Genomic DNA, 12,206 nt, shown 5'->3' with positions numbered 1-12,206 from the left:
CCAAATGTTGCAACCGTCATAAATATGAGTTGGTGGTCAAGCACCCGAATTTTAATCATGTGACCCTGGGCATGCTGCAAAGGTCATAAGTGTGACGACTGCAGCAGTCTTCGACTTCCATTCATTTAGGGACAATTCAAAGTGGCACCGAAAATAATAATAATAATAATAATAATAATAATAATAACTTTTATTTCTAGACCGCACCCTTTCCTAGGCAGGACTCGGGGTGGTGTACAGTCATGTTAAAACCATATACAAATACATAGACATGAACATAGACATAGACATAGACGTGGACGTAGACGGAGGAGGTAAAAAATATACTGTACAATTCTTAGTTAAAATAGTGACCTATGATTGTTTTTCACACTTACCAACATTGTAGCATCCCCATGGTCACCTGATCATAATTTGGATGCTTGGCCACTGGCTCATATTTACGGCGGTTTCCCATGTTCCGGGGGGGTCATGTGACTCCTGTTTCTGATGAGCAAAGTTGATGGGGAAGCCAGCTTCGCTTAACAACCGTGTTGCTAGCTTAACAACTGCAGTGATTCACTTAACAACTGTGGCAAAAGGTAGATCATCAAACACGGCAAAACTCACAATTGTCTCCCTTGGCAACAGAAATTCTGGAATCAACGGCAGTCGTTAAGTCTAGGACTTATACCGTTGTAACTCCGAATGATCGCTAAACAAATGGTTGTAAGCCAAGGACAATCTGGAGTTATAGCATGATTCATCCTCAAATCCTTTGGGCCAAAAATCATAGAAACATAGAATAGTTGGAAGGGACCTTGGAGGTCTTCTAGTCCAACCCCCTGCTTAGGCAGGAAACCCTACAACCACTACAGACAAATGGCTATCCAACATCTTCTTAAAGACTTCCAGTGTTGGGGCATTCACAACTTCTGGAGGCAACTTCTGTTCCACTGATTAATTGTTCTAACTGTCAGGAAGTTCCTCCTCAGTTCTAAGTTGCTTCTCTCCTTGATTAGTTTCCACCCATTGCTTCTTGTTCTACCCTCAGGTATTTTGGAGAATAGTTTGACTCCCTCTCCTTTGTGGCAACCCCTGAGAAAGTTCTCTCATCTTCTGGTTTGTTTGTTTTTTCCGATGGGAAAACGTGATTTAAATAACAGTTCCAATGTCAGAAACAGTTCTTTAATGAGTTTTTACTCAGTTAATTGTTAAAAACATATAATTATAAAAGGAGAGGAAAAAAACAAGTAACAACCGAGGAAATACCATGCAAAGCATAAATACACTAAAGGAATATCTTTTTTCTCAAAATATTCGGAAGAAAGCTACAGGAGATGGTTAGGAGCCACCATGCAAGCAGAACAGAAAATAACAAATGCTTTATTTTAAACCGTATGTTTTAAATGCCTTCGTTAGGCCTTCCTAATAACTTAATTAAGTACTTCCAGAAAAATAAGAAATCACATTATGTGGATAAAGTAGAAGCCAATGGACTATCATTCCTATATACTGTTGATGTACAGAACAAATCTCTTTTAAGATTTATCACATTTATCCTACAGCGGTATTTCTCAACCGTAGCGATTTTAGGTTGCGTGGACTTCAATTCCCAGAATTCCCCAGACAGATTGCATGGCTGGCTGGGGAATTCTGGGAGTTGAAGTCCACACAATTTAAAGCTTTCAAGGTGGGGAAAAAATACTACGCTAGGGAGATCCAAGCAAGAAAATGCAGTTTCCTGTTCGGCCTTCAAGAGGGATAATCAACCAGATTTACAGATCCTGAAAAGATTATCTGGTATCCCACATAAGCCCCTAGCTCAGGGATGTCAAACTCAAGGCCCGGGGCTGGATCCGGCCTGTGGGGTGTTTAGATCTGGTATGTGGGACAGCCCTGGAAATAGCAAAGGACCAGCCCGCGGTGCCTCTTCCAGCAAAAACGGAGCTCGCGAGGGCCGCAGGCAGCGTCTCCCAAGTTCCGTTTTCTCTGGCAGAGGGTTGCAGGAGGCTGCCACAGCCAAAAATGGAGCTCAGGCGGCCATTTTTGCTGGCAGAGCATTTGGGCTGCCATAGGCGCCCCCCAACATGGGCTGAGGTCGAACTGGCCATGTTCACCCTGGCCCCTCAGCATCAAACACAACCCCGATGTGGCCCTCACTGAAATCGAGTTTGACACCCCTGTTAGCCAATGTAAACGAATAAAGAAATCTTTAGTCCAATGTTTTAAGAGCTATGTTCCCCACTTCCTTTTTAAGAAAAATGTGAAATCTCTTCAAGGTCTCCTTGACAGAGAGGAAATCTAACAAGGGTCAGCCAGCAGAAGGGGTCTCTATGCAAGGACATAAGCGCCTTCGACAAAAACATACCCCCTTTCCCTGAAAATACCGTATAAAAATAAACATAATCACATTCATAATTCCATATCAAAGGAGCAAATATTCCTGATGTAAACGTTAGATTGTTTTCCCAAACAACTGGAAGGGCAAGTTGTGCGTGTTTTTTTTAAAAAAAAAAACATCGTCCATAAAATAAATTGTAGGGCAGGGATCTCCAAACTTGCCAACTTTTAAGACTTGTGGACTTCAACTCCCAGAATTCCCCAATCTGCAGATCTGGCTTGAGGACTTCAATTCCCACAATTCCACATGTGGACTTCAACTCCCAGAATTCCCCAGGTAGCAAATCTGGCTTGAGAACTTCAATTCCCACAAACCTGTGAACCTCAACACCCAGAATTCAATTTGTGGGCTTCAACGTCCACAGCTGGCTGCAGAAATCTGGGAATTGAAATCCACAAGTCTTAAAAGTTGCCCAGTTTGGAGACCCCCGTTGTAGAGGAAGAAAAACAAGGAAGAAAATCAGCCGTAGGGACAATCAACAGTTCTACAAAGGGGTGGATGGCATCACCAAATGCTTTATGGCCCAAACTGGATGATTTCAAAGAATTCTTGAAAATCTCAAGTTTGTTCTGGATGGTCTATTTTTCCTTTGCCACACACTCATGCCCTCCTGCCTCTATTCATGCCTGATTCCCAGTTCGCTGGTTGTTTTCTCGTGAGCAGGATCCTCCTGAGTGTCCCCCGTCAAAATGTTGACATTTTTCTCCCCTGCGTGAACCGTGTAATGCCGGTGAAGTTCCGATTTCGACCGGAAGTTCTTCCCACAGTCAGTACACAGGAACGGTTTGGCCCCTGTGTGAGTCCTCTGGTGGGAAATGAGGTTGGAGTTACGGTTGAAGCTTTTCCCGCACTCCAGACAGGCGTATGGTTTTTCCCCCGTGTGGATCTTTTGGTGCCGGGTGAGGCTGGTGCTGTCGCAGAAACTTTTCCCGCAGTCCGAACAGATGTACGGGGTGCCTCCGGTATGGACCCGCTGATGTCGGACGAGGCTCATGTTGGAGTAGTAACTCTTCCCGCACTCGGCGCATTTGAACGGCTTCACGCCGGTGTGGGTTTTCTGGTGCGTGATGAGATTGGAGCTCCAGCGAAACCCTTTCCCGCATTCCAAGCACGTGTAAGGCATTTCCCCCGTGTGGATTCTCTGATGGAGCGTCAGATCCGCTTTCCGGCAAAAGTTTTTCCCGCAGTCGGTACAGTGATAGGGTTTTTCTCCCGTGTGGATCCTCTGGTGGATCCGAAGCTCCGATCGTTCGCAGAAGCTGACGCCGCATTCCGGGCACTTGTACGGCTTCTCTCCTTTGTGGATGATGGAATGCCTGATCAAGTGCGACTTCACGCGGAAACTCTTCCCGCAATCCAAGCACTGGTAGGCCTTCTCCCCTGCGTGGATCCTCTGATGAATTGTGAGGCCCGAGCTCTGGCAGAAACATTTGCCGCAATCCAAACATTTATATGGTTTTTCTCCCGTATGGATTCTCTGGTGTCTGACCAAGCTGGTGTTGTAATTAAAACTCTTCCCACAATCCGGACATTTATAAGACATGTTCCCTGTGTGGGTGACCTGAAATTCGATGATATCTGCGTTATCGTCGGCTACTCCGACAGCCTCACTGTTCACCAAATGGACTTTCTTCGGATCTGTGCTTTCTCCAATTAGCTCAATGCCTTCGCAACGAACGGCCTTCCCAATGTTCTTCTCTGGTTCCCCTTCAAATCCCTGCCAAATTCTCGGAACGTCTTGCAGCTCTCCGTTCTGGGAATCCTTCAGCTCCAAGTTCCCCGTCACTACCCCGTTGGCGCTTTCTCCTGCGACGTCTGGCAGATCGGTGGCTTTATCGGCGCGCCTCAAAGATTCACCTGGAGAAGGAATAAGAGATTAAAAAGGGGGAAATCTGGCGTTTCCATTTGACTTCCCACTTCCAAACTATTCCCCGGAATTTTAAACTCACTTTCTGAGAAATCACATGCTCACTTTGGCTATATTTCAATGTTGGGGAACTCTAGGCTTATTTACCTACCGTATTATTCGGAATATAAGACGCACCATGATTTTGAAGAGGTAAATTTTTTAAAAAAAGTTTTTGCACTCTGCAGGCTTCCCAAACCCTCTGCACACCTCGTTTTTTTGCAAAAAAAAAAAAAAAAGTCATGCAGAGGGTTTGGGAGGCTTGTAGAGTACTCCCGGGGGCTGGGGAAACGAGCAAAAACGGCCCGGTTTTTGCTCGCTTTTGCCCTCCCCAGCCCCCCAGGAGCAACTTTGCAAGCCTCCGAAACCTTCTGCACGTCCATTTTTGCAAAAGGGGCAGGGTTTCAGTAGGCCAAAAATGCTGTATTCAGTGTATAAGATGCACCCAGATTTTCACCTTCTTTTTTCGGGGGAGGGGTGGAGTTGCGTCTTATACTCCCAAAAATACGGTATATCAGGGGTGTCGAACTTGATTTCATTGGGGGCCGCATCAGGGTTGTGTTTGGGGCGTCGGGCACGCCTGTGGTGGCCCCGATCGCTCTGCCAGCGAAAACAGGCTCCTGAGCTCCATTTACAGCTGCAGCAGCTTCCTGCAACCCTCTGGCAGGGTCCCGTTTTCACTGGTGGAGGCACTGCGGGTCAGTCATTTGCTGTTTCCAGCAATGCCCAGAATTCAAGTTGTGGTCTTCAACTCCAACAGCTGGTTGGGGAATTCTGGGAGTTGAAGTCCACAAGTCTTAAAGTTGCTAAGTTTGGAGACTCTTTTTTTTTTTAATTAAAATTTTAATGAGTTTTACAATTGTTTTCTCCATCCCCTCCCTCTCCCCCCAACCCTACCCCGTCTCCATCCCTCCCTCCCCCTGACCTCCCAGAGCAAATTACAGGGTGAAATCATTTGACAAACATATGCTAACATAAGCTAACTAATTTTAACATTTGACCATTCTTGTGCTTTAACTCCCGCTTTCTCCTGCTAACTTTGAATAATTTGTAATATTTCTTATGCCTTCATTCATAAGCTAATTGAAGCTTTTTTGTCTGGTATTTCTTTTGAATATAATCAATCCATTTTTTCCAGTCCAGCTTATATTTCTCATCTGAGTGGTCCTTCAAATACGTTGATATTTTGGCCATCTTGGCTAGGTTTACTACTTTTAATGTCCATTCTTGTTTAGTAGGCAACTCTTCCTTCTTCCAATATTGCGCCACCAACAATCTTGCTGCCGTCGTTAGATTCAAAATCAAGTTAGTTTCTATAACAGTAGAATCTGGAACTATACCTAACAAGAACAACTGGGGCAGGAATTTTATCCTCTTTTTCAAGAAATTTTGAATGATCCACCATATTTTTATCCAGAATGCTTTAACTTTTTTACAGGTCCACCAAATGTGGTAATACGTGGCATCAGCACTATCACATCTCCAACACTTGGATTGTAAGTTTGGGTACATACACGCTAGTTTTTTTGGATCAAGGTGCCATCTATAAAACATTTGGGACGTGCCCGGAGACTGCAGTTAGTCCAGAACGCGGCCGCGCAGGTTATCATGGGGAGGTCTAGATACTCCCACGTAACACCACTCCTGCGCGAGCTGCACTGGCTACCTGTGGTTTTTCGGGTGCGTTTCAAGGTCCTGATTACTATCTTTAAAGCGCTCCATGGCTCAGGACCTAGTTACTTGCGGGATCGCATCCTCCCACATACATCCCTGCGGCCAATCCGCTCTCACAGGGAGGGCCTTCTCCAAGTGCCGTCCACTAGGCAATGCCAGCGGGCGGCGCCAAGGAGTAGAGCCTTCTCTGTGATGGGCCCAACCCTCTGGAATGACCTCCCCCCCGACATTAGAACCACCTCGGACTTCCGCTCCTTCCGACAAAAATTGAAGACTCACCTGTTCCGACTAGCTGGCCTGGCATGATTATAAATGTTACATCTATGAACTCCTGGTAGTATATTCTCATCTGGTTATTTTAAGGGTAATGTTTTAGTTTTAATTGTTTTTAGGGCTTTTAGCCTCATATTTATTCTTCTGTACAGTACTCTTAATTTTAACCTCCTCCACATACATACATATATTTATAGTTCTATTTATATTTGTATTTTATTTGTGATTTATTGTGGACTGTACACCGCCCCGAGTCCCTTTTTGGGAGAGGGGGCGGTTTAGAAATGTGAATAAATAATAATAATATAAAAATTTTCTCTCAAATTCTGAGCTTGTGTGAATTTTACATTTTTTTACCCAGATCTTTTCCCATGTTTCCATCATTATTGGTTCCTCAAAGTTTTGTGCCCACTTTATCATGCAATCTTTGACTAACTCTGTTTCGGAGTCTATTTCTATTAATACAAAGTTTGGATACTCTTGATATAGGTCAGGGGTGTCAAACTCAAGGCCTATGGGCTGGATCCGACCCATGGGGTGCTTAGATCTGGCCCGCGTGCCATTGTAACTTTGGCTGGAGCCTCTTTTTCCCATCCACTCTCCAAAGCGAAACATAGTTGGGCCTGGTTAGTATTTGATGAGAGACCACAAGGAGATCTAGTTTGTAAAGCCTCCTCATATACTAACTGGGAATGGTGGGGGGCTGTAGTCTCAAGCTGGGGGGGGCTGGGGGGGATTCGCAGGGGTTCAATTCAAGTCCATATACTTTTCTGAGAGCAATTCAAGTACAGTAGTCCTTGACTAAGATCAGTTCATTTAGTGACGGTTCAAAGTTACAACGGCACTGAACAAAATGACTTATGACCACTTTTCAGAGTTACAACCTCTGCGGCTTCCTCACGACCATGTGATCAAAATTCAGACGCTTGGCAACTGGTTCGCATTTATGACCATGCCTGTGTCCCAAAGTCACGTGATCATTTTTTGCATCCTTCTGACAAAGGCGGATTCACTTAACAACAACAGGATTACTATCTTAACCACCTCCGTGATTCACTTAACAACCGTGGCAAGAAAGGTCGTAAAATGGGGCAAAGCTCACTTAATAAATGTCTCACTTAACCACAGAAATTTGGGGCTCCATTGTGGTCATACGTCGAGGACTACCTGTACAGTATGGAAGAAATTTGCCATTGCCTGGTTCCGGGGTTGTTTTAATGTCTCAGTTTAGTTCACATCTTTTGGATTTCCTGGTGGTCTCCCATCCCCATAGGCTTGACTTGCTTAGCTTTTTTCTAGATAACTCGGGGCTGGCTAAATCCCAATACTTAAAAAAAGAGTAACAAATACCATCGGCTATTTTCTGCAACGGACAATCTGTTTTATCTGTACGATTATTTCCAAATCTGTTTTGAACCCCGAGGCGCTTCTCAAGTCAACCGTACAAAGTGAAAATTTGAAGGCATTGTGCACCACAAAAGGCAGAAGGAGGGGTGTGTGTGTGTGAGAAATTGACTTGGCAAAATTATGCCCCCCCTCCCCCAAAATCCCCATTTAGTTTTTGTGCTGCTGCCTGTTTATTTCTGCTCCTGGCAGTTATTGCTGGTTGATCTTTGTGCTAAGATCTACTGCTGGGATCTTCTCCCTTTTAGAGGTGGGATAAAAAGGCACCGATCTGCCCCAGAATACCACGGAGACAGGCAGCAGCAGCCTGGTTTAAAAACCTGATCACTCTCTTGCAAGCGAAGCGTGAAGACTGATCCAAACCATCTCAAATCCAGACCAAGTCAGGACATCCTTCATGCTTTGCCGGTGAAAAAGTTTAAACTTCCCCATCAAATAACTTACCACGGATGTTGGAAACTCCATTGTCATTTCCCCGTAGACAATCCGAGGGCTCCTGCTCAGGCCCAGAAAAATTCAGGGCTGGCTCTCTCCCCAACACCTGAAAACAGAAAAGGAAGTGCTAAGGTCAAAGAAGCGGAGACGCCTTAAAGGGCATCTACCATATTTTTTGAAGTATAAGACGCAGCAAGGTTTTGAAGAGGAAAATTAAAAAAAAAGTTTTTGCACTCTGCAAACCTCCCAAAACCAGCCAGTTCCCCCCCCCCCCCAAAAAGACATGAATAGCCTTTAGGGAGCTTGCAGAGTGCTCCGGGGGGGGGGACGAGCAAAAACGGGCCAGTTTTTCGTTAAAAAAGAGGGCATGGATAGTCTTTAGGAAGCTTATAGAGTGCTCCTGGAGGCTGGGGGAGGGGGTAAAAGTGAGCAAAAGACAGACCATTTATTGCTCATCTCTGCCCTCCCCAGCCCCCAGGAGCTCTCTAAAAGCTTCCTAGAGGCTCTGCACGCCCATTTTGGTGAAGGAGGTGGGGTTTCGGGAGGCAAAAAATGCTGTATTCAATGTATAAGATGCACCTAGATTTTCAGACTCTTTTTTGAGGGAAAAAGGGGATAGACTTAACATGGGGGGTTCCAGTTAGGACCTTTGTGATTCTTTGAGTGATTAAGCTAGGGAATTCTGGGCATTGCTTTACTATTTTAAAAGTTGCCGAGGTCGAGAATGAAATCTAAAAGCTCTTAGAGAATTCCTCTACGCAATTCTAGCGAGGGCCACAGCCTCCGATCCCTCATCCCAAACCACGCGTCCTCCTCACCTGCTCATCCAACGCCTCAGGTACCCATTCCTTCTGCTGGAAGCCCTCGGCCAGAGCCACTGCCTGGGCACAGGTTTGGGGGCAACCCTCCAACACCCAGCTCTGGAGATCGGAGGGCAGGATGGCCAGGAACTGCTCCAGGATCAGCAGCTCCAGGATCTGCTCCTTGGTGTGCCTCTCCGGCTTCAGCCACCGGCAGCAGAGGAACCAGAGACGGCTGCAAGCCTCACGGGGACCCGCGGCCTCCCGGTAGCGGAACTGGCGGAAGTGCTGGCGCTGAATTTCCGAAACGACAGTGTCCGCCTCTGGAAGCTCTTCTTTCGGCGGCTCGGAGGGTTTCGGGTTTCGGTGGGGCTCTTGGGATTCCCCACTGAAATCAGGCTGGGTTTGTGTCTCCCGTTCTTCTGTGGACTGGGTGCTTTCGGCCTTCACCTTGACGGAGGCTGGAAGTATGGCAGAAGTATTGTGGGAGGAGCTCAGTTCTTGTAGATTTGAGCAGCTGAGTCCGGGAGCCTCCACTGTCTTAAGGAAGTCTTTCCACCGGCTCTCCTCAGAGTTGGGAATACCCAGGTCCAACTCTTTACCGAAGTCTCTTGGGGAGCTCATCAGAAAAGCACTGGTACTTCCAGGCGGGAAGGCTCCAGCACGTTCACTCCTCTTCGCTCCTGCTCCGGCATCTGTGATCTCCTCCCAGGCGTCCTCCCATCCCACCATCTCCTCCTCAGCTGGCACATCTGTCTCCTCTTCTTCCTGCTCCTCCACGTCTTCATCCAAGGTCACCTCTGGCTTTGGCCTGGCCTGGATTGCGGGGCCCAAATCCAACAGGGCTCCCTCTTCCATCGCCATTCTGCACCAAGGTTAATGGCCAATCATCAGCCTTGCCTTTCAAAGCATCCCAGTGTGCCTTTCGAGATTACAGGAAACGTGCAAGGTGACCAGTAATTAGAGGAAGGGGCATTAGTTGCCCAATGCCAACGAGCTTCTTTCTAAAAAGGGGGAAGAGTGTGGGGGAATAGAAATTAAAACGAGAAGAAAACGACAGGCAGTTCTCGACTTAAGACCACAACTGAACCCCAATGTTTTTGTTGCTAAGTATTGTTAAATGAGCTGTGCCCTGTTTTACAACCTTGCTTGCCATGTTTGCGTGAATCACCACAGTTGTGAAATGATTCCTCATTGTCTTTGCTAGTCAGGAGGTGCCGTTTGTAACTTCAAACGATAACTAAATGAACTATTGTAAATAGAAAATTATCCATACTTCCTACCGTCCGATCCCCTTTTTAACTGTCAATCTTTCCAGATACACCAGACTGAAAATCCATCCAGATAAGCTAATTCTATTTTATTAGAAGATAAAGATAAAGGTTCCCTGCACACTTATGTGCTAGTTTTTCCCGACTCTAGGGGGCGGTGCTCATCAAAACCAAAGAGCCAGCGCTGTTCAAAGACGTCTCCATGGTCATGTGGCCAGCATAACTAAACGCTAAAGGCGCACGGAACACTGTTCCCTTCCCACCGAAGGTGCTTCCTATTTTTCTACTTGCATTTTTTACATGCTTTCGAACTGCTAGGTTGGCAGAAGCTGGGACAAGTCATGGGAGCTCACTCCATTATGCGGCACTGAGGATTCAAACCGCCAAACTGCCAATCTGATCGACAACTCTGAAAGTACAAATCTCTTGGCATCTTTTTTTTTAACAGCTGGTAAACTAAAGGAGGTTCTTTTTGGAGTTTCTTTCTCTGCTGGCTGTTTTTCAGCTTGGGCTCCCCAAGATCCTTTATCTCATTATTCCTTAGGCAGCATCTCTTCCCCCTCAGCCAATATTTTCTACCATCACCATTTAAATGTATAGACGTGTTCATACATACATAGGTATGTATTTATACACACACACACACATACACATAACACACACATACATATTCACAAACGTGTGTGTGTGCGCGCGTGTGCGTTTGTGTGTATAAGGTAAAGGTTCCCCTCGCATATATGTACTAGTCATTCCTGACTCTAGGGGGCGGTGCTCATCTCAGTTTCAAAGCCGAAGAGCCTGCGCTGTCCGAAGACGTCTCCGTGGTCATGTGGCTGGCGTGACTAAACGTCAAAGGCGCACGGAACGCTATTACCTTCCCACCAAAAGTGGTTCCTATTTTTCTTCTTGCATTTGTTATGTGCTTTTGAGCTTCTAGGTTGGCAGGAGCTGGGACTAGGAACGGGAGCTCACTCCGTTACGCAGCGCTAGGGATTTGAACCTCTGAAATGCCGACCTTTCCGATTGACAAGCTCAGTGTCTTAGCCACTGAGCCGCCATGTCCCTTCGTGTATTTATACACACACACACACACATATATATATACACGTACAACGCATGCACACACATATACACAAACACGTGTACGTATGTATATGTATGTAGCATGTGCATATGTGCGTGAGATGGATGTTTATGGGTAGATAGATATCTACCTTCTTTTGAGAGCAGGCAACACGACTTCATTTTTACTGTGAGCCAGTCTGCTCATAGTAAAACAATGACAATAAAGCTGATCTTATCTTATCTTGTGATATAGCAGGGAAGACTGCTGGGGAGCATGGGGTTGGTGATTATCTGAAAGCGAAGGGGAGGGAGGATGGGGCTTAAAGGGCGCTCCCGCCGCTTCTGCGCGTGCACAGCCTTGCAGCCCACCGCCCCCTTTCGCATTACCGGCGCCTTCTCCCGGCTCCCGTCCCCCCCCCCCACCCCTTACCACGCGGCCTCCATTCATCTCTTGCCGTGCAGGGCTCAACGTTCCAACCGGAAGGAACCTTCATGTTTTCTCCCCCTCTTTCGCGTTCCATTTACCTCTCCCCCCCCCCACTCCTCTTCTTATACCACCCAGCCGGATTTTGAGCTTTGCTGCCGCTCTAGGAGACCCCTTCCAGGCGCGTCTCTAAGGTTTTAACCCAGTGTTTCTCAACCTTGGCGAGTTTAAGATGAGTGGACTTCAACTCCCAGAATTCCCCAGCCAGCTGGGAGTTGAAGTCCACTCATCTTAAACTCGCCAAGGTTGAGAAACGCTGTTTTAACCCCTTAAATGCTTAACCCCTTTAAACACAAGACTCATCCCCAACAGCCTGCGCCTATCTTCCAACAGGGAAGGGACACAGGGCAGCCAAACACCCTGCAGCCAAGAAGGTGACCCTGAGGACACAGATAAACCTCCAACAATTCTAGTCCAAACGAACGCAAATGACCAGCTGGTCTGCAAGGAATAAAAATCTTTCCTTTCCCTACCATCCAGTTAGAGCTGAAGAAGCTTCTTGGATGAGAAG

The 12,206-nt window shown here is 46.4% G+C and overlaps 1 protein-coding gene across 1 annotated transcript; it reads right to left on the bottom strand.

The window, feature by feature from the left end:
- Positions 1–1,171: 1,171 nt before the first annotated feature.
- LOC309397621 (uncharacterized protein) lies at positions 1,172–11,766 on the bottom strand. Its single transcript, XM_081963781.1, has 4 exons — positions 11,642–11,766; positions 8,894–9,879; positions 8,085–8,181; positions 1,172–4,240 (listed from the first exon to the last, which is right to left on the bottom strand). The coding sequence occupies exons 2-4, from the start codon at positions 9,737–9,739 to the stop codon at positions 3,000–3,002; spliced, it is 2,184 nt and encodes a 727-aa protein (XP_081819907.1). The 5' UTR covers positions 9,740–9,879; positions 11,642–11,766; the 3' UTR covers positions 1,172–2,999.
- Between the last annotated feature and the right edge of the window lie 440 nt (positions 11,767–12,206).

Source organism: Natrix helvetica (genome assembly GCF_964273705.1).
Source record: "Natrix helvetica genome assembly, chromosome: 1".
Classification (NCBI taxonomy): Eukaryota; Metazoa; Chordata; class Lepidosauria; order Squamata; family Natricidae; genus Natrix; species Natrix helvetica.
The sequence above is the reverse complement of the archived record's forward strand: the minus strand, read 5'-3'. Positions and strand labels throughout refer to the sequence as shown.